The sequence below is a fragment of the Leguminivora glycinivorella genome, chromosome 5 (genome assembly GCF_023078275.1).
Source record: "Leguminivora glycinivorella isolate SPB_JAAS2020 chromosome 5, LegGlyc_1.1, whole genome shotgun sequence".
In the NCBI taxonomy this organism is placed as follows: domain Eukaryota; kingdom Metazoa; phylum Arthropoda; class Insecta; order Lepidoptera; family Tortricidae; genus Leguminivora; species Leguminivora glycinivorella.
In genome coordinates this window covers 12320770-12342743 of record NC_062975.1, presented here as the reverse complement: position 1 = coordinate 12342743, position 21974 = coordinate 12320770, and the positions used below count along the sequence as shown (strand labels likewise).

At 35.6% G+C, this 21974-nt stretch overlaps 1 protein-coding gene and 1 long non-coding RNA gene across 3 annotated transcripts in view; one reads left to right on the top strand and one right to left on the bottom strand.

Annotated features, from left to right (window-relative positions):
- Positions 1 to 21974, bottom strand: part of LOC125226092 (pancreatic triacylglycerol lipase-like) — a 75903-nt gene that overhangs the window by 6301 nt on the left and 47628 nt on the right. The window contains exons 4-11 of one of the 2 annotated variants that reach the window (XM_048129951.1): positions 7099 to 7246; positions 5382 to 5534; positions 4878 to 4967; positions 4297 to 4432; positions 2228 to 2458; positions 1829 to 1904; positions 1434 to 1570; positions 1070 to 1131 (exon numbers count right to left, since the gene is read on the bottom strand). In XM_048129951.1, coding sequence (XP_047985908.1) covers positions 1070 to 1131; positions 1434 to 1570; positions 1829 to 1904; positions 2228 to 2458; positions 4297 to 4432; positions 4878 to 4967; positions 5382 to 5534; positions 7099 to 7246 — 1033 coding nt within the window. The remainder of the gene's footprint in view (positions 1 to 1069; positions 1132 to 1433; positions 1571 to 1828; positions 1905 to 2227; positions 2459 to 4296; positions 4433 to 4877; positions 4968 to 5381; positions 5535 to 7098; positions 7247 to 21974) is intronic. The other variant, XM_048129952.1, reaches the window with a different exon arrangement.
- On the top strand, positions 15227 to 17561 carry LOC125226096. Its single transcript, XR_007177046.1, has 5 exons — positions 15227 to 15825; positions 16131 to 16233; positions 16577 to 16697; positions 16955 to 17025; positions 17496 to 17561. It is a non-coding gene; the product is annotated as an uncharacterized LOC125226096 (long non-coding RNA).

Sequence of the window (21974 nt, the reverse complement as noted above, 5' to 3'; positions counted from 1 at the left end):
ACGCTTATTTTTTGGGCGTAGTTTTTTTTAATATCTTCCATTCCAAACTATTGGTGGATTCGAAAATATAGGTTTTTTAAATTGCGATTAAACGCTGTATATGAAAAAAAACTACTGTTGTAGAATTATTTTCAAAAATATCGCACCGTTCTTATGGCCCCTGTACACACATGGCCAACGGTTCCACCAGCCCTTTGTGAAACCCCTTGGCCAAGATAAGAGCCGCTGTTTACACATTGGCGAACCAATCACTTGGCATTGGCTCTTCATGAAAGATGGACGTGGAATGAAAAAATCTAGGAAATTCTTGGTCATAGACGTTGTCAGAAAAAAAATATTAAAAAATAATAACCCCGTAGTAAAATTAAATTATTTGCAATATTAACAATTTTTTGAATATTCTGATAAGAACATTTATCTTTTTTAGGAAATACATTAAACATTTGCAAGGTTATTTTATTTCCTAAAATCTACACTATTATTGGCATAGATAAACTTATTATTTTCGTAAATATATCACTACTGTCCTCTCTGACGGCTGACGACCAACTGAATGAAGCGCCAACGTGTAAACGCAGTTGGCCATTGGCGCCAAGATCCTTTGATGTGTGGACAAAAAACCGACACGAATCGGTTGGCCGGCAAGCGCAAGCGCCAACTGCCAACTTACGGCCAAGTAGCCCTCTACACACATGGCCAAGGGGGTTGGTGGAACTGTTGGCCATGTGTGTACAGCGGCCGCGGCTAGTTTTTAGCTAGCGCCTATGAAAAGTAGAGCAACCTCTAGTAGCGGATCGCTGGCAATGAATAATTTGCTAACAAAAGTATAAAACATAACAAAGACTAGGCTAATAGCTTAGATTATTTAAGTACTCAAATACCCAGGTACCTATATGTTACCAATTTCACAAAAAGCAACCACTTAGGTACCTACTTGGTTTGTTATTGAGTTTATGAGCATTTTGGTACAAAAATGAGTAAGTACCTAAAATTAATTAAGGACTTAAGCAAATAAATGTAGAAGAAGCTTCACACTGAGAACTGACATATCAAAAATTTATTGGAATACCTGGACCCAAGACTCCGCTCCCTTTGGGTTAGCGAGCTGTATAGCGATTCTGTAATGGCGTTCTGAAATGAAATATACAAATTATAACGGTTAACTCTACATTAATTCAATTAATGAGATATTTCAATGGTTATATTATAACTGACGGTATTTAAAAGAAAATGAGAGATTCACATTTGTACCATTTCAACTTTGTAAATATACCTGCGGTGTCACGTATCGTGATCATCAGTTTGAACTTGTTTACTCAAGCCGATATTATGCGGCCATGTACATTTTGTTTTGGGATAATTACAGACGCTAAAAAATACAAATGTAGACCTCTGTATCACATACATACTCTGCCTTCGATTCGAGTACTTACGGCAAAATGGTTGTTCTTTACCAGTGTTGAGATAGTACCTAGCTCCGATAGTCTCTTGTTCCTCTGATGGGTACACTTCGTTCTCCGACTGGTTGTTCTTGTTCGTTATCAAGCCTGGAGAACTGTCAGCGTGGAAACTAACAAAAAGATAATATATCTTGAGATATTTTTAAGAAACAATTAGAACATTTCAAAAAACGGTTCTTTAAATTAAGAGTTGTCGACGACTAGTATCAAAGTACAGTAGAGTTCATAAACATGTGTAGGTACATTTCTTCACCTTAATTCGTTACAATAAGGCGAAAAAATTTAGGTACACATATTTATGAACCTAAATATAGGTATACACCATAATAAATAATAATTCATTTCTTGTAAAAATACAGAATACGTACCCCATGATCGCACATCCATGGCCGCAATGGAAACATTTTCCGTCCAGAAAATGTTGGTACGACGGACACTGATGCCCTGGAACATAAATGTCAATATCGATAGTCGTTTGAGTAAAGTTAATCGCTTATGTTGATCTTATGAGACTTTTATGGCCATCAATGAGACATTAGCTTTAAAAATTGTAATTTTAGGAGCGAAGATTATTATTTTATTTTTATACCTAAGCCTCGGTTTGGGCGAATGGGACCGGATCTTAGGCAAATCCACTACTATTTGGTATCTTATGTATGGAATTTTAGTCGAAATCGCCGAAGTCATCCATTCACCCACTCTATTCATAAATTTCATAATACAATTGTTTACTTATTCAAATATTCATGGATCATACGAATGCTTACCTATATAGGAACATTTCCCGTTGATAGATTCAGTGAAAAGTTTGATAGCACGAACATGATTACAAGCCACTAGCACCCTCGAGGCCTCTTCCAAGCCCTGTTTAACCAGCGTCAGGGGCACCAGGGGGCCTTCGGTGAGGTCACAACCCGGCTGTTCCTTGCCATTGTTCGGGTAAAAGTCCAAGTGGCCCACTGGTTGCGACATCCCATATCCTGCCATAAACACAAAATCTGTCGCACGCGTGAATAAAACACGTGGATGATTAGTTACCGTTTATGCGATAAATAAATAAAAATATATATGTATTCATGAATTTGATGGAATTAATAGCAATAAGCGTGGGGGTGATGTCGGATTTGCGATCGGAAAACAATTGTAGTACCTATTTGTAATTGTCTTCATTGTAGTACCTATTTGTAGTTAACTGAATGCTTTTTTAATATAATATTTCAGGTTGGTTATAATTATAAATTACGAACACTCTATAAAAAAAGCACAAACACTCTTTAAGGGTAGTCAGCTTAAAAACCGGCCAGAAAGCGCGTAATATTTTTTAACCGTCGCCTCATATCTCAAGAAGGACGGTTATCAAGTCGTCTGTATGTTTTTTTTTTTTTTTTTTTTTATTTTTTATGTTTGTTCCTCGATATCTCCATCGTTCCTGGACCGATTTTGAAAATTTTTTTTTTGATTGAATGTATATGCATACAGATTGGTCCCATTTTTCTCAGAACCCAGTTCTGATGATGGGATCCTGGAGAAATCGAGGGAACTCCTCAAATCTGAAAGGCATACATATGGTGATTTTTGTGTTTTTAAAGGAACAGCATGCATTTAGGTACGGAACAGTGACATTTGGTGCAGTGGAACTGCTGATGATGGCCAGAACGGAACTCTTCAAATCTGAACGGCACGCTTATAGTGACTTTGGTATTTTAATACGAACAGCATGCACTTTCGTCCAGAACAGTGACATTTGGTGCAGTGGAATTTCTGATGATGGTCAGAACCGAACTCCTCAAATCTGAACGGCACGCTTATAGTGACTTTGGTATTTTTATAAGAACAGCATGCACTTTCGTCCAGAACAGTGACATTTGGTGCAGTGGAACTGCTGATGATGGCCAGAACCAAACTCCTCAAATCTGAACGGCACGCTTATAGTGACTTTGCCATTTTTATAAGAACAGCATGCACTTTCGTCCAGAACAGTGACATTTGGTGCAGTGGAATTTCTGATGATGGTCAGAACCGAACTCCTCAAATCTGAACGGCACGCTTATAGTGACTTTGGTATTTTTATAAGAACAGTACCTATGCACTTTCGTCCAGAACAGTGACATTTGGTGCAGTGGAACTGCTGATGATGGCCAGAACCAAACTCCTCAAACCTGAACGGCACACTCATAGTGACTTTGGTATTTTTGTAAGAAAAGCATGCATTTAAGTTCAGAACAGTGACATTTATTTAGTTATGTTTGTTAAGCATATGTTTTGAAGTCAAAGTTTGTCAAGCTTCGATTTCTTATAATATAATCGGATTCATGAGGAATTGAGGAAACTCCTCAAACCTTAACGTTATACGTATATTCATTTGTGTTGCCATCTAATAATTAAAGCATTAAAAGCAGTTTTAAAAAATACTTACACATTTCTACATAAACCAACATTCGCAAGTAGCTTTCACCAGAACCCGAAAGGCGACGGTTTTTTTTTCTTAAAAATTATTTGTTATAAATACCAATTGAAGCTGAATACGTAATTTACATTATAATATGTACTTAAAATACCAAAGGTCATATGATTTTTTTACGTGTCTACGAAATGATTAATTCCGGACACACATCTGATATCACCCCGAATAATAAATATTTACAATTATATATTAAATATACATATGTTACCATATTGTTAGTATGTTTTATTGAATAAAAGCAACTAAGCTTATATCTAAGTTAACGTGATATCGGATTACATGCGTAATTATCTAAGAAAGTGCGTCATGGATTAATAAAAGCCAGTGGGTAAGTATGATAAGTATAGAGTCATAGTTACGTGGAAGCATTACCTAAAAGGAAAATGCTTTTTCCGTCTGTGTGTATGACGTCTACGAACTCAGCGTCGGTGGGGTCGAGCCGCACATTGGTGGGCATTCCTTGGAAATATGGTTCGGCCGGGTCCAGGCCTGTTATTCTTCCTAAGCCCTAAGTAAGATGCTAGATTAAAGACAATCAATACATTTGTTCTTAGTAGTATAGTTAGGTAGGTAATCGACGAATTTGTATACATGGGCATTTTCAGAATTTGGCTCCCCCCAATTACCAAAAGTTTTTAACAAAAATTAACTCGCTGTCAGTTTTGTGACGATAATTAAGCATAAAATCTATCTAAAAAACTACTTTTAATTACTTAATGTATGTTATCGCTTAAGTTTATGTAATTAACACAAAAACAATATTTTTATTCAAATTTCATGGCTAATTATCGTCACAAAACTGACAGTGTGACGTGTTAATTTTTGTTAACAACTTTCGCTAATTGGGGGTCCCAAATTCTGAAAATGCCCACATAGAAGGCAATAAGGCATGCAAGTATCCTCAACAATATAATTCAGCCACCGCTTATGCCCTTTGTTTTAAGGTTTCTTACTTGTATCCTTTCGCCGGCGTAACCCGCCGTGTGAGCGCCCAGCGAGTGGCCTATGATGTGGACGTCAAGAGGATTCAAACCGTGGTCTTTCTGAAAAATACAGCGGTGTTAAGTTCCTACTATTCTACTATAAGTTCTAAGTACTCCTATAAGTTTTTTACATAGTATTGTGACAGATAATTCAGTTTATGTGAGCGAAAGGGAGGTGATTAGATGGTGAAAGAGTCGTCCGGCTGGTCGAAGTAGATATCAAAGGGCGAATGCTGTGAATGCGGATCTGTGCGAACTCCAGGCTGAAAGCTGGCGGGAAACTGTACAGGGCCAGATTCGGTGGAGGGGTTCCTAAGTACTCGAAGGGTCACTTGCACCACCGAAAATAGAGGTTTAAGCCGAGGTTAATCCATCATTTTATATGGAATTTGACAGTTTACAGCCCACTAACCTTGAGTTAAGCGAGTGGTGCAGGTGGCCCTAAGTAGGTTAGGGTAATTTAGTTACATGTACCTGTAGTGTATTGACAAAGTGCGCCACCTCCAAGCCAACTAGCCTTGTGTTGGCGGTAGCTTGCGTGTACAGCGGGAGACTGCCGCCGGCCCAGTCTACCACCACCACGTTGAAGTCGCCCGCCTTCACCAGCTCGTCCTTCATCTCACTGACCTATCAACACAATTAGCATCTGAATAAAAAAAAATCAGTAATCCATTGCTTTCATAGGTTTACATAAAGTGGTACATAAAGCTATAGCTATAGCTATAGCGCAGCTGTGGACTCTGTAAGGATACTGCAAATATAATACCTACTCCATTACTTTGATATTAACATTCTTATTTAAGTAGCATGTACTAGTAGTAGTTTTTATTATGAACTCAACTTTACTTCTTAATACACGCAGTTTGGCTAAACTAAACTGACTAAACATCCAAAATTATTTTTGCTGAACAGTAAACTCGCGTATTTTAGGTAATACGTAGGTATACAATATACATACGTACATATAAAAAAGTCTTAACCAGAATAAAAAAAAAACTGCATCTATGAGTTATCAGGTAATCAATGTTAAATCTACATATGTTCCTAAACTTAAATATCACAATTTTTGACCTATAATATCATAAGTCATAACATTTACTAACATGATAATAAAACAGTCATTAAGAATAGTTCCTCATGATTTTTATCTGGCACGTAATGCCACTTAAGATGCTTTAAAATCAGATAAAAGTCCGTAACAGTCGTGATGTAATTGATCTATTTCAACACTAGGTTTATTTATATTTCACTTTCGTTGCAAATATAAACTGTATTTGTTGGTAGGAAGGATTATTTCGAAGAACAATTGAGATGTAAGAAAGTATTGATACATATTTTACCTAATAATGAGGAAGTCGATTTACCTGGCCTAAGATCTAAAATGAATAAAGGAAGGAAGTCGAAAACCACATTAAAAGTAGGTTAATAACTATATCAATCAAAAACCTATATTTATTCGTGTTATTGTAACGTAATTAACTCACTGGGTCAAAAACCTAGCGTGTAAGTATCATTATCTGTGTGATAATCTCAAATAATCGCCTCAGGTCGTTATAGTTATAGGAAGTACATTTGCGGTTAGTTACTAAGCTGACCCAAGTGATAGTGCCACGTTGATGAAATCGTATTTTTCGTGATTTCGTAAAAGTTCTATTTAATCACCTTATACTCCAACGCTATATAAGCTGTTTAAATAGCTCTTTCACGAAAACTAAGTCTATACATAAGAGACGAGAGACGGTAATAAACACGAGAGAGATATAGGTACGAGTATATACCTACACAAGAGATGGTAATTAAGGAATACTAAGTAGGAGGAGCCTACTTTAAAAATTAAACATCGAAACCCGTTACTGCTGGTGTTATTCTCTTTGTTGTTCGCTTATGTTAAAGCGACGGAGTGGAGATGCGGATAACGATAGACGAATGCTTATAGGCCCTCAGAGGGTCTAGCTAAAAAAGTCTGCCTATGGTATGCCTATGTGGTAATCCACAGTCTGTAAAACAAATATAGGTAAGTAGGTATTACTTTTTACACGGTTACTCTTGTACATGTATATGTCATTTATAAGCGTGTATTGCAACGATATCAAAAGTAAGCATTGCGGTGTTACTGTCACCGCTGTGCTGGCACCGTCCTTGGGCATCCTTCCGAAGTAATTATAATAAGTAATGGTGTATTGTGACTAACCCAGTTGGAAAGTGGTGTGTCGATAAAGCCGTGTATGATCATCTTGGTGAGCCGCCGCGGGCTGAAGTTTGATTTCACTATGGTTTTGTTCACGTTCACGTTCAGAATCTGACCGTCGGTGGGATTTTTCTTTGTGTATAAAATAAACCTGAAAAGAGAAAAGCTCTTGTAAGTACAAGTAGTAGATCGAATCAAGAGTGCACAATTTGTTATTGTTATCTATCAAATGACTAATTGTTATTCACTAATCCATTTCAATTCAAGGAATGATTCAGTTTCCTTGCTCTTTTTTTTTCAACATTTTCTGAACGGAGAAATAAGAAACACTCTTTTCTGTATCAAAATGAAATAGATACATAAAGGAAAATAAGAAAACTTCATCAAGTTTAAGCTGTAAGTCCATTTTGAATAAGGACATTATTACTATTATTAGGCGTTGTAACTAAAACTCCGCTCAACTTACTTACTTACTTACTTACTTGACTAACCAACAGTATAGCTAACCCCCCTTTTAAAATACCCCGTAAATTTGGCCTTGTGATCGTCTAACGTGAATAAGTAGAACCCTTCGATGTGAACCGCGATAACCTAGATCCTTTAATGAGTATCAGCTGTATTTTTGACTAATATTTAAATTTTTATTTATTTATATTTTAAAGAAGAATAAAGGTTATTGTAGCATAATAACATAGTGTTATAGAAGAGTATTTTATCAGATTTAGGCCTATAAAGTTATTTGTGAGAAAATTAATGACGTAATGAAGAAATTTTAAAATAAAAGTTAGTGAGTGAAACATACATGAAATAAATATTAAAAATTATTTTGGAAAACAACCGCTACGCTCTATTAGTGATCCTGGCTTGGGTACGAACTTGCGTTGCGGAATAGGATCCTTAATCTCAATCAAACTGCTTTATTGAGAGTCCTATGCCAAGCCAGAAGGGCTATCTATCTACTAACTAACCCCTTTTATTTTGTTTCTTTTCCCCTAGCTAAACCCCCCTTTTCCCCAATACTGCTAATAGACCATAACTTCTCGATCCTTCTAATGTATCATCAAGGCTCCGAGTAGTTGCTACCACTGAGAACGAAGTAAATAAGTCTAGTAACTCCTTGAAGCTTTTGACTTGTCATCAGTGGACGGCGCTCGCATGCCACTGGGCCCTATAACAAACCTATGCTTTTTATTCCAAAGAATAGTTTGTTTCCCTAACCAACTTGATAGAATTTACCTTGAAAAACTAGTTAGCAACACTCACTGGCTCGATGCTACATGAAGAATCAGAAATTGCTACCACAATTATTAATTTCACTCAAATAAATTAAGTAATAAGAGATTTTATAAATTACCAGTTTTACCACATATTTTAAGATAGTAAACACCACATTTAAAGTCCATTTAAACCATATAAATAGTAGTAGTTAAATTATCTCTCCACAATACACGTTGACCAATTATATTCCAAGACCAATCATAAAAGAACTCTACTTTCATAGAAATAGTGTGTGACTTTACCCTAGTCCTATCGTTTTCCCTACTCTAGCATATCTGAAACACAGACCATCACTTACCATAGATCTTGTGTTCAAAATATGCACAAGTGTATCCCTACCATAAGCTGTACAGTTCAGCCAGCGAAGCTGAGATAGGCAACCTATAGGCTTGAGTTATGATCCCCCCCTCTGCTTTTGCCCGCAGGCTAGGGTAGCAGAGAGTAGATCGCCCTATCCGTGTATATATCCAGTATTCTAGGACACACCAGTACCAGCCACATGGGAGACCCAGCTGCGATCAACTTTACTTAGATATGGATCAATCACAACCGAAATCCCCAGCGACCAACGCCAGCATGGACCAGAGCACCGAGTAAATAAATATATATATATATAGGACCCCAGCCTCAAATACTGCCGACTTCAGTGAGCAAGGATTACTCCTAATGTCTTTCGTCAATCGTGAAAGTCCTCACTTCCATCTAACAGTTGGACTCTTTGAGACCGGTGAGAAAATACGCTTTTGTAAGTATAGAAAAGCGTCCAAGCCCTCCACTTGGAACAAAAAGACCCCTAAACGCCTCTTATTTGACACCGTAAGGGAAGAAGCGCCTAGCCGGACAACAGTCTGTCACAAACAATGATCTGGCTTATAACTTTCACAAAATAACCCCATAGAAAATTACTAAATTCAATTTTACTGACCAACTAAACAAACGAATGAAGTTTCCTTTACGTGCTATAATCTACGCTTAGTTTTGCAAGAATTACTCCCTACAAAACCAAACACAGACTTATCTCCAAGCACCAGCCATACATCGACCCAGTCTTTGTATTGCTTGACGGCACTCAAGAAACAAAGCACAGAAAACTTCACTATACACATTAATTTAAATGTAACACTACACTATAAATAGAACACTAAAATAACCCCACAACTGACAGTAAAGCAATTCCACCACAGGTCTAGGTTCAACTGTACGACGATATTGTCCCCGCACAATCAAACACAGACACAATTTCAAAGTTTACAATCACTTAGAATAATTTCCAAGTAAAAACAAACAGAGAAATAATAGCAGAACAACTTCACTCACCAGTATAACACACGAAAGCCAGGGACACTGTTAGTCTTGTGGATATTGTAAGAATGACGCGCGTCGGCTCGCTCCGACCCTTTTATAGATTCTATCTCCGACTTCCGACTTCCGACTTCTGACTTCTGACATTCGACTTCCGACTTCTGACATTCGACTTCCGACTTCTGACATTCGACTTCCGACAAGATGGCTACTCAATCGTGTGCTTTGTTTACTAAGTCTTATGCCCTATGCATTAGAGTTCACGATTAACACACGGTTGTTTGCTTATCAACACGTGCCGAGTACACGTGTTTTAGAGAGAGACAGAGCTATTGATATTGATACCTATGTAGTCCAATAGTGGAGCGATTCGCAAATATTTTTACGTAAATATTATTTTGTGGAACATTCTTATTTATTTTGTAAGTAATTTCGCAATGAAATATTTTATCTGTTACTAAATGTTACATTGAACGATATACTCAGGAAGCATAATAACCAATATTAGTCATTATTATTTCTTTGACTTGTAAATGAAATCCAGACATAATATCGGAACGCTATGCAGTTGACAACTGTCAGTGTCAGTATTTCGTCCATGTGAACGTAGTTTGTTGATAAATACGTTTTTCCAACCTGTTTTACATTTAATAATAGTGAATTTTATCAGTGATGACGTAACTAAACATGTGATTAACCATCAAAGATATTATTTGTTAAAATATTCAATGAAATCCCGAAGGAAATATGCACCAAAAAGTTGGTCAAGGAAAAGTTGATTCGCCGTAAGTTTTATATGTAATAACGAGTCCATTTCCTCGTCATAGACGCTTGTTCTGTTACAACTCGCCCCCGATTGGATTTCTTTTATAAAATACAAAGTGGTTTGTAAAAAAATCCAATCTCACTTAGCAAAAGAAGCAATAAAATTGAATAAAAGAAGAATATCTCTAGATCAGTCGGAAATATCCCCCCATTTCTAATCGTGTGGTGTGTATTCCAATACTATGCAACTGCTAGCGACTCAGTTTTGAAATTAGCTCATCAGAATTTCGACAATGAACCATGATAACCCCTTTCTCAGAGTCCACGCATCGCCAGGGATACCAGGTTGTGAATCTGATAGGTCCTATTAACCCGTTCTTGCTAGCTCGTTCCCCGGTCGCGGCGAATATTCATTCCATCCACACTGTTGGACCGGAATAATTATCGTAATAATTTCAACGAGTTCACAATAACTTCCCACGCAATTACGAAGAAACCTTTAGAGCTCTCATTATAAGTCCAGAGCCTTCAATCTCCATTGTCGGAACTCAAACCAATTTCTCTACCTAATCACTCCAGCCACATGTTTTGGCGCATGTCTCATACTTGAATAAAATATACTGACTTAAGATCTGTTTGGATGTGTTTTTTTTTTTATAAAACAAACCTTAAATGACATAAGCATGTACCTCAACTCGGTACCATATCATGATCAAATGAAGAAATGATTTGATAATACTAAACTTCACATATTTGAACACATAACAAGGAACCAAATATTGAAAAGAGCCTCGTTCTCACTAGACGATATCGGCCCTTAAATATGTCGATTGTCAAATACATCCCATTCAAGATGAGGTGTGTGGATTCAGTGTGGGTCTTATTACCTTGTGTAGTTAGTAGTCACAAAAAACTACCCTTGAAATGGGTCGAATCCATTGGATTTTAACCTAACCAATAAGAATTTTATGACTAATGTGTTCCCAAAATCCCCCCTTGTTTGTTCCCGCAAATTCCGACCAAACTAGTTTTGACCACTTTCCAGCGCTGTCTGTCCGTATCAATCCACTCATTCCATAAAAAAAAATCATTCAAGACACACATCATTCAGTCATTCATCCCATTCAAAACATTCTTACATCTATAAACATTCATCATCTCTAAATTATTCACACACACACACACAATGTAACCATTCTTACTTCCTCATTCGCTCTTTCACTCGATCTCAACAGAAAGCCAACGCTTTTAAAAGTAATCAAAATAAAGAATAAAAATGGAAATAAAATAACATAATAACTTCAAAATTCACGTATCCCATTTTACCCCACTCTACCCTGACTCGAGGACAAAGAAAATTTCATTTTATTCACGAAAGGTCCTTCATTCATCTATATTTAATTTTATAAAATAATTACTAACCGCAAACAATTTGACAATATGTGAAATTTGTTTGATACACATGTTAAAAATAAAATGTTCGTACGGACAAAATGTTACATTTTATGGTCACATTTTAACTAGAGTCAATTACTGTAAGTTCACTACCCTACTTTCAATTTTCCTGTCTTTGTTTTTTTTTCCTGCAGTTCATAATGCAAAATTGATAGCATAAAATGCAAAAAATTTATAAAAGTAAGTACAGTCACTTAAACAAAATAGTGGCCCTCCCTACTCCGATCTTTGTAGAACAAAATACTGACCGAGTTATGCTTAGAAACGAGGATCTGCACTGGTGATTACCGATAGTGTACAGTATACCACCCTATATAATGTAAAAAAAAATGATAACGCATAAATAATAAATATCACTGCTAACTGTAATAACTAAAATGAAAAATAGCTTATCCACCGCTCTGAATTTTCTAATGTCTACCCCAGGTAGACTAGATACTATATGTCCAACTATGATTATATTAAAAGAATCCAACCATACAATGAATGTTCAATACATTCTCCATACAAAATAAAGATAAAAAAAAAATTGTTGTCCACATAATGAACCGACATCTTTATCTAGATAATTAAAAAAATCCGTATTATAGATTTACAACCACCATACACCATTTTATAATCCTAGGAACAAAACTACTAAGTGACAGAGAGACTATACGATGGGCTAGCCAATAAGGCCCTTTATCACACAGATCACTATAGAAATAAAATTAATTTTAGTCAAAATTTTGACTTCTACCACCCCTATAATAATAACAGTGAATCTCAATAAAATTTTGAAGAACTCATGACGCATTTAAAATAATGATAATGATGATGATGATAAGAAAGAAAAATAATAATGTTCCACATAAGTATGTCGCAATAAATAAACATTCTTTACTAAGAAGTCATTGACTTGTAACCAATGTACTCATAGAATTTACATTACACATCATGTAATGTTCATAATAAACGCATAATACAATTTTGCAAAAAAAAGTAATTGCAGTTTTGAAGTGGTTTTCATATTTTCAATTTTTTCCCGCAAAATATGATGTATCATCAATTTTGATTTGGTTTTGATATTTTTTTGTAAAATATAATGTAACATCAAATTTGATGTGATTTTGATAAAATATATTCCCTTTTTTTTTTTTTCAAATTATCTGCAAAATTTTATTTTGGTTTTAATTGCCTTATGATAAAATACAAAATGATGGCATAAGTAGGTTCAAAATACTTTTATTTGATTGGATAATAATATAACAAAATAATGATTTTTTTTTGAAACGAGCTTAAAACTTGTATTGTCCTATTCTATGTCTTCAATATTGTATAACATGCCCCGAAAGTCTTTTGTAACCTCGGGCAATTTATTCCTTCTTCATTACATTTGCAGCTGCAGCAAACTTTGCAAATTGTTAACAAACACGACAATGGGCTGAGGAACTTGGTTAAAGTGTCTCTCTTCCTTTTTTTCTTTTCATACTTGGCTAGTTCTATGATGAGTTCTTGAGTAGCTAATGATGATGATTAGATCCTGCTGGCCTCCTGGTAATATTTCAAAATTTTCCAAACTATTCTCTTCTCAGTCGGTGTCATAACCCAGGACACCATGAAATCTCTTCCGAAGACACGCTGCAGACTTGATCACAATCAGCATAATCACAGAAGATCCAGTCATTTGAACACAGCAAAACTAATCAATATTTTCTTCATCTCCAAAGTCGACTCCTTATTTGTACAATAAATGGCAAGTTTTTGAGGAATACAACCTGCTTCCAGTTTTCCAAAAATATCTCTCACTTGAATTGTAAATAATGAAATAACACATTAGTAACATTAACTACTCCCTAAAACTTGTTGTAAAAACCACCTTCATTCAATTTTAAAATAATTTCCAAAAAAAAAAGTAATTTTTATTTTTATTTTTGAAAATAATAAACAAAACAAAGTCGTAAATATAAAACAAAATAAAATGGTATTTCAAAATAAAATTACAAAAAGTGAAGCAAAAGTAAGATTCGAACCCACCATCGCATGAACCTTCCCATACATTAATCCACCCCTATACTACCTGAGCCATGAATGAGTTAAGGATCCGGTCGAATTTAGCCATCAAATAACTAACGGACGAAGGTATTTTATAAATTCCCAATTACTTTATGTAAAGTTTAAGTTTACTTGAAACATTTTGTTTTACTTAATTCACGAACATGAAATAATATGTAATGAATACTCTTATCACAAATTAAAACTTTTCTAAGATACAAAACACATTTGAAATCTAAAATAATCAATATTGTTGAAATTTGAAGTGTTTTCAGCGCACTATTTCCGTAAAATTGTATGTAATAAGAAGGAATAATATGTAATAAAATGTCATATACAATCAGTTTCTAAAAACCATACCAAATCAATCACTGTTTCGATTAAATACTAGGTAATATTTGTTTGTATTTGTACTCACTTGCTTTGTGCATTTTTCTTGCAGAATTTTAAACACTGATCACCACTATTCACCATTGCACTTCACTGATGCTATATAATAACTGCACACACAAACTGCATTTTTCTTTAGAACAATCGTCAAACACAATTTTCGATCGTAACCAATATGTTACGGCGACACTCACTTTTGTCCCTTGCGACGGCGAGATAATGCTACAAACCACTTGTACGGATAAAACAAATGCATATTCACTGAATTTGAACTAACTTACATTATTTTCTTTTCATAAATCCGTAATGTATCCAACCTAACCTCAAATTAGCCGGCTTTTGTTTCGCACCGTAGTAACCCTCATATTTCTCTTCGTGTGATAATAAGACGTCACTAAAAATCACACGTGCTCCTACACTATCAATTACACTCATTGTTTGAAGCTACATAACACTGTAATTTCAGTGAAATCGGTTTTCTAAAAATTTTTAATAATCTCGCGCTTCGAGTTTCGTAAAGAACTGTCATTGTCATACTTAGCCGTTTTTTTTTTTTTTTACAATTGTCCTCATGGGCGTATTTTCATTGTAAACACACTAATGTGTTTTTAGTAGTCACAAACATTAAATGCGTAGGAAAATGCGTGTGCGCATCGGTTTACAAAAGTGTGACCAGGTTTAAAAAAAAAATATTGTGAGATTCTTTTTAAGGAGTTACCAGACGATCGGACCGCACTTGTAAGTGGACATGTGATTAGCCCTAGAGAAAAGTGAAGTAAAGTTTTGTAAATGACAACACCGGACAATAAATTACTGAATTACTGAATATCTTTTGTCGAAAATTGTATGACCGATCAAGCGTACCAACTTAAAAACAATGATAGTTTGTGTAATGTCCCCGATAGAACACCTTTTGGCGAAGATATATGTTATCTGTGGTTAAATTATTTTCTCTAATCTATGTCATGCTTACCGCTAATCCGCTTGTTCGCGAAAAAATGGCAGATCCGGTTTTGTTTTCTTTAGCTCATTATTAATTACGTGATCTACAATTAGAATTATTTAAATATCTGCTTTATTTTAATCGGCTTAAACAAACGACAGGCAATTCGGCGCCGACGCCGGTCATGAACCGTCCATATTCGCCATTTTGTCATTTAGCAAACTAAGAAAATGCAAACAAAACATTATTTGCCCTAAACACGCGTTACTTCTAAATAATTTTGTCGACAAAGTGAGCCTGTTTTATCAAATTGAACTCTGAACTGCAATTGCAATGTAATTTTCCGTTAGCGAAAGTGAGGTTATGAAATTGACATGACATTTAGTGAATGCAATGCAATGGACATGTGTTTTGTTGTGTTTCTCATCAAGATAATAGAAGAATCTAGTGCTCATACTCATGATCCAATGAGCAAACAGCCCATGCAAAGGATGTCTTAACGGGCCATACTTCCACTGATAAAACGAATGAATTGCCTACTTCAAAAGCAGCTTAGCAAAAAGGTAAGTCCTTGTTTTTACTCTTCAATGTGTCATGTCATCAAACGAGTCATTGTTTTTGAAATCCAGCAGAACATACTTGCGAACTACAATGATTAGACCGAATATATATGGTGAAATGTTGCTTATTTCGTTGTTTTATCGTCAGATAAATTAATGATTAGTAAATTTCCCACATTACTCGTACTTTCTGACTTTCACATTGCCTAAGAGGATCTTAAATATTCTAAATGTACGTGAAATAGTCCTAACTGTCAAAATATATTTGTTACTTTCAATGAGGTTTATATGGTTGTTTGATTTTTCAGTCAACATCTAATTGGAATTTACAATGCCCGATATTTCTACACATCTGCCACAAATTTTATGGAAAACAATATTTATAGAAACTGAACATACCTTGGTTAAACGGTAAGCATTAAAATTATATCTTTGACTAATTTATTTGATCTAGGCTACCTAACTGTTCTTGGAAATTGTAACGTTGTTTCCATACCAACATATAAACTTCTCAATTATTTTTCTGAAGCGCTGGCTTATGGGCTATGGAAAATAATATTTGTAGGACCTCTAACGAATGTCATGGCATTTAAAAATAGGCATTGAATCTTGTCCAAACTTTAATTTTGTATTTTTCAAAGATAAATCTTGACGTCTGATACTTAAATAAAATTATGTAGACTAAACATCCAGACTTAGCATAGATTTTATTTCTGCTACATTGAGTTTAAACAATGTATGTATTAATTTTCAGTATATGAAATGGGTAACCATCCTCGAAGAACATCAACCAGCTGTCGGCAATGTGCAGGTGGACTGAGGAATTTTCCGGTGTGTCCTTTATGGACTGTACTCCGTCTTAGCACTATCCTCAAGTAAGTACAAAAAATCATAGCCACTAAACAGCTACTTTTTAAACTTAATTAACTCTACTTAGTGAGTAAAACGACTCGGCAGGAAATTTTACATAGAAACATGGATATGGTTGTTCTTCTTTTTTTTTTCTTAATCATGAATGGCCTAGATAAATATAAACAATCTTAATGATACGTATTTATAAATAAGATTCCTTAAACATACATACACCCTTTTTTTTTTTAACAAATTTTTTTTTTCATATATACAATTTCAGGTTTTACCCGAGAGGCCATGCTTCAGGTTGGACCGTCTTCCATATATCTACTGACTTCATATAAATGAAAGGTACTTATGTTTTATTATAATAACACGTTCTAATTATTAAATTTAAAAGTGAACAGCTCATGGCATCAATATTTTATCTAAAAAATTGAAATGAAGCGTAGAGCAAAACGGCGAGGCATGAGCAACCGGATAAAAATCAAACTTAACTGACTCATCATCATTTTATTGGCTAAGCAAACTTATTACTAACTCATTTATGTCCTAACTCGTGTAGATATGCACTGCAAGGCAGGGGTTCTCAAACTTTTTTATTTTTAATTTCCTTTTTGTAAATTTTGCTGTATGCATTGTTTTTTCTGACACAATATTTCTCATGGGCGTGTCTTAGTTCCAAAAATTAAGCGACGCGCCCCCGTGAATAGATAAATGAAATAATATTGAACCCTATTTGGCAGAACCTAACTCTAAACAATACCCCTTTCTTACACTATCTATATGAATATTTCTAATGTCTGACTATTTCCTTTCAGTGTACTGAGGACTCACTAATCTGCACTACTAGTAACAAAGTAATCCGACAATCAGACTGGACCCGGTCATGTTAGGTAAGTTTACATACTTAATGCGTACCACATACTACATACTTTTTCTGAACCTCAGTAAAATATGGTTTTATAATGATAATAGTGCTTATTATCTATGAGTATGCCTGTTAACAGGAATATTACAAGTTTCAATCAATTTTCATAAAATTATTTGAGCAATTGTGACAATGATCAAGCAGTAGTGGAGTTAAGGTATGGCAAGGTACGACCTCCCAGATGCTGGTAATTTCGTAGGAAATCTGGTGACGATTGTGTAGCTATTTAACTTAACTAATAAAATATGTATGTTGGCATATGCCTGATCCGTGAAATATTGCGACAGTGTAAGGTTCCATATAAAAGCTGTGTACACAATCTAAGTGAGATAACATGTCATGTGTACCAGTTGAAAATATTGTTCATACATACATACTTGTTTGTACTATAGCAAAAATATATACTTATAGAAAGTTGAAATTCGCACTGTGCATTTAATTTATTGAAATAATTGGCAGACATAGGCTACGGTGACCTCTCACCATCAAGAGGGACGTATGCCTGTTTACTACGGATGTAATATGAAAATATATGATGACTTATAAGCTAATGAACTAAATTAGTCCTAACATGATTAATACGTATAACCTAACAGACAGACATTTGTTCTCATAGTGAAAATATTCAGTATAAAGACTTTGTCAATTTATTGTATGATGTATGAAATCCTGTGAGACAATACGTAGATTATAGCGTGACAACTAAAATGCAAACAAACCATCCATCGAAGGATGTACTTGTCATAGTATCACATGCGTGTAGCTATTCAGCATTCATAGAAAAATGGCGGGACGCCCCATATAATATTGTACTTCAGCGCGACAACGAATAATCGCGCCCCCATAGCCATTAGACTAAAGCCTATCTTCTTGTATTACTAGGTCTTAAATCTAGGGCTTAGGTATCCTAGATTATTTTAGGAAAATAACCTTACATCTAGACTGTAGTTATCCTGCCTATGAATGAAATTCTGTATAACAAACCTGCTAGGAATATGTATATCATCAGAGTGTTCATAGACTATATAAGACAGCATCGAAGCTATCCGATCTCCGGTGTGAAGAGCAAACGTGATGTGAGCTTTCAAAATAGCCCTGAAGATGGCAGAGCCTGCTATGAAAATGTACTAGACATATAGAGAACTATTTGTTTTAACATGAAATTCTATTACTATTGTACATTGTGTACACACTTATGTTTCCAATTCCGGTCACGAGGTGGCAAACTCTTCTAAAGTGCTACAGCTCCGCGCTTCCTATTATTTTAGATACATGGGTATTTTCTATATAAGTACCTAGTATTTCCAGTACTTGCCCTGCCTATATAACAGCCATAAAACATACATTAAGACACAGAATAAATAATAGTACTACGCACAGGCGCAAAGGAACGTCAAGATGTGCCAATGCCAACAATTGCTACGTAGCAATGCAACCCGAATGGTGCTAAAATTGCCTAATCGGGACAATATTTAGTTCAACCACTGCGATTATGAGCTAATTTCCTAGAAATAGATTTTGTCTAAGTTTACTACGCTACTTTAATTTTATTATTTTATTTTTACAGATACCAGAGGTAGGAAATGAACATACAATCGACTCCGCATCGATGCATGACCTCTCCCGGAACGCGTCAAGAATTAACAATGGAAGAAAATACTACAGACTTGTTTAGTAACGATAAAGTTATTTTAGTTTTTATGAAATAGCGATTGAATAAAAATATTAGGTATATGAGTTTTATTTAGAGATGAAATAAGTCAAGAAATACAGCACACCCACTCGTTTTCACAACAACAAATGTAGCCTGGTAAGGCTATTATTTATTTGTAAACCTTGGTATCCAAGATGTGTTCTATAGAGCACATCTTAGATCCCTTGGGCACGGAACCAAATGTAACTAAAACTCCGCTCAACTTACTTACTTACTTACTTACTTGACTAACCAACAGTATAGCTAACCCCCCTTTTAAAATACCCCGTAAATTTGGCCTTGTGATCGTCTAACGTGAATAAGTAGAACCCTTCGATGTGAACCGCGATAACCTAGATCCTTTAATGAGTATCAGCTGTATTTTTGACTAATATTTAAATTTTTATTTATTTATATTTTAAAGAAGAATAAAGGTTATTGTAGCATAATAACATAGTGTTATAGAAGAGTATTTTATCAGATTTAGGCCTATAAAGTTATTTGTGAGAAAATTAATGACGTAATGAAGAAATTTTAAAATAAAAGTTAGTGAGTGAAACATACATGAAATAAATATTAAAAATTATTTTGGAAAACAACCGCTACGCTCTATTAGTGATCCTGGCTTGGGTACGAACTTGCGTTGCGGAATAGGATCCTTAATCTCAATCAAACTGCTTTATTGAGAGTCCTATGCCAAGCCAGAAGGGCTATCTATCTACTAACTAACCCCTTTTATTTTGTTTCTTTTCACTAGCTAAACCCCCCTTTTCCCCAATACTGCTAATAGACCATAACTTCTCGATCCTTCTAATGTATCATCAAGGCTCCGAGTAGTTGCTACCACTGAGAACGAAGTAAATAAGTCTAGTAACTCCTTGAAGCTTTTGACTTGTCATCAGTGGACGGCGCTCGCATGCCACTGGGCCCTATAACAAACCTATGCTTTTTATTCCAAAGAATAGTTTGTTTCCCTAACCAACTTGATAGAATTTACCTTGAAAAACTAGTTAGCAACACTCACTGGCTCGATGCTACATGAAGAATCAGAAATTGCTACCACAATTATTAATTTCACTCAAATAAATTAAGTAATAAGAGATTTTATAAATTACCAGTTTTACCACATATTTTAAGATAGTAAACACCACATTTAAAGTCCATTTAAACCATATAAATAGTAGTAGTTAAATTATCTCTCCACAATACACGTTGACCAATTATATTCCAAGACCAATCATAAAAGAACTCTACTTTCATAGAAATAGTGTGTGACTTTACCCTAGTCCTATCGTTTTCCCTACTCTAGCATATCTGAAACACAGACCATCACTTACCATAGATCTTGTGTTCAAAATATGCACAAGTGTATCCCTACCATAAGCTGTACAGTTCAGCCAGCGAAGCTGAGATAGGCAACCTATAGGCTTGAGTTATGATCCCCCCCTCTGCTTTTGCCCGCAGGCTAGGGTAGCAGAGAGTAGATCGCCCTATCCGTGTATATATCCAGTATTCTAGGACACACCAGTACCAGCCACATGGGAGACCCAGCTGCGATCAACTTTACTTAGATATGGATCAATCACAACCGAAATCCCCAGCGACCAACGCCAGCATGGACCAGAGCACCGAGTAAATAAATATATATATATATAGGACCCCAGCCTCAAATACTGCCGACTTCAGTGAGCAAGGATTACTCCTAATGTCTTTCGTCAATCGTGAAAGTCCTCACTTCCATCTAACAGTTGGACTCTTTGAGACCGGTGAGAAAATACGCTTTTGTAAGTATAGAAAAGCGTCCAAGCCCTCCACTTGGAACAAAAAGACCCCTAAACGCCTCTTATTTGACACCGTAAGGGAAGAAGCGCCTAGCCGGACAACAGTCTGTCACAAACAATGATCTGGCTTATAACTTTCACAAAATAACCCCATAGAAAATTACTAAATTCAATTTTACTGACCAACTAAACAAACGAATGAAGTTTCCTTTACGTGCTATAATCTACGCTTAGTTTTGCAAGAATTACTCCCTACAAAACCAAACACAGACTTATCTCCAAGCACCAGCCATACATCGACCCAGTCTTTGTATTGCTTGACGGCACTCAAGAAACAAAGCACAGAAAACTTCACTATACACATTAATTTAAATGTAACACTACACTATAAATAGAACACTAAAATAACCCCACAACTGACAGTAAAGCAATTCCACCACAGGTCTAGGTTCAACTGTACGACGATATTGTCCCCGCACAATCAAACACAGACACAATTTCAAAGTTTACAATCACTTAGAATAATTTCCAAGTAAAAACAAACAGAGAAATAATAGCAGAACAACTTCACTCACCAGTATAACACACGAAAGCCAGGGACACTGTTAGTCTTGTGGATATTGTAAGAATGACGCGCGTCGGCTCGCTCCGACCCTTTTATAGATTCTATCTCCGACTTCCGACTTCCGACTTCTGACTTCTGACATTCGACTTCCGACTTCTGACATTCGACTTCCGACTTCTGACATTCGACTTCCGACAAGATGGCTACTCAATCGTGTGCTTTGTTTACTAAGTCTTATGCCCTATGCATTAGAGTTCACGATTAACACACGGTTGTTTGCTTATCAACACGTGCCGAGTACACGTGTTTTAGAGAGAGACAGAGCTATTG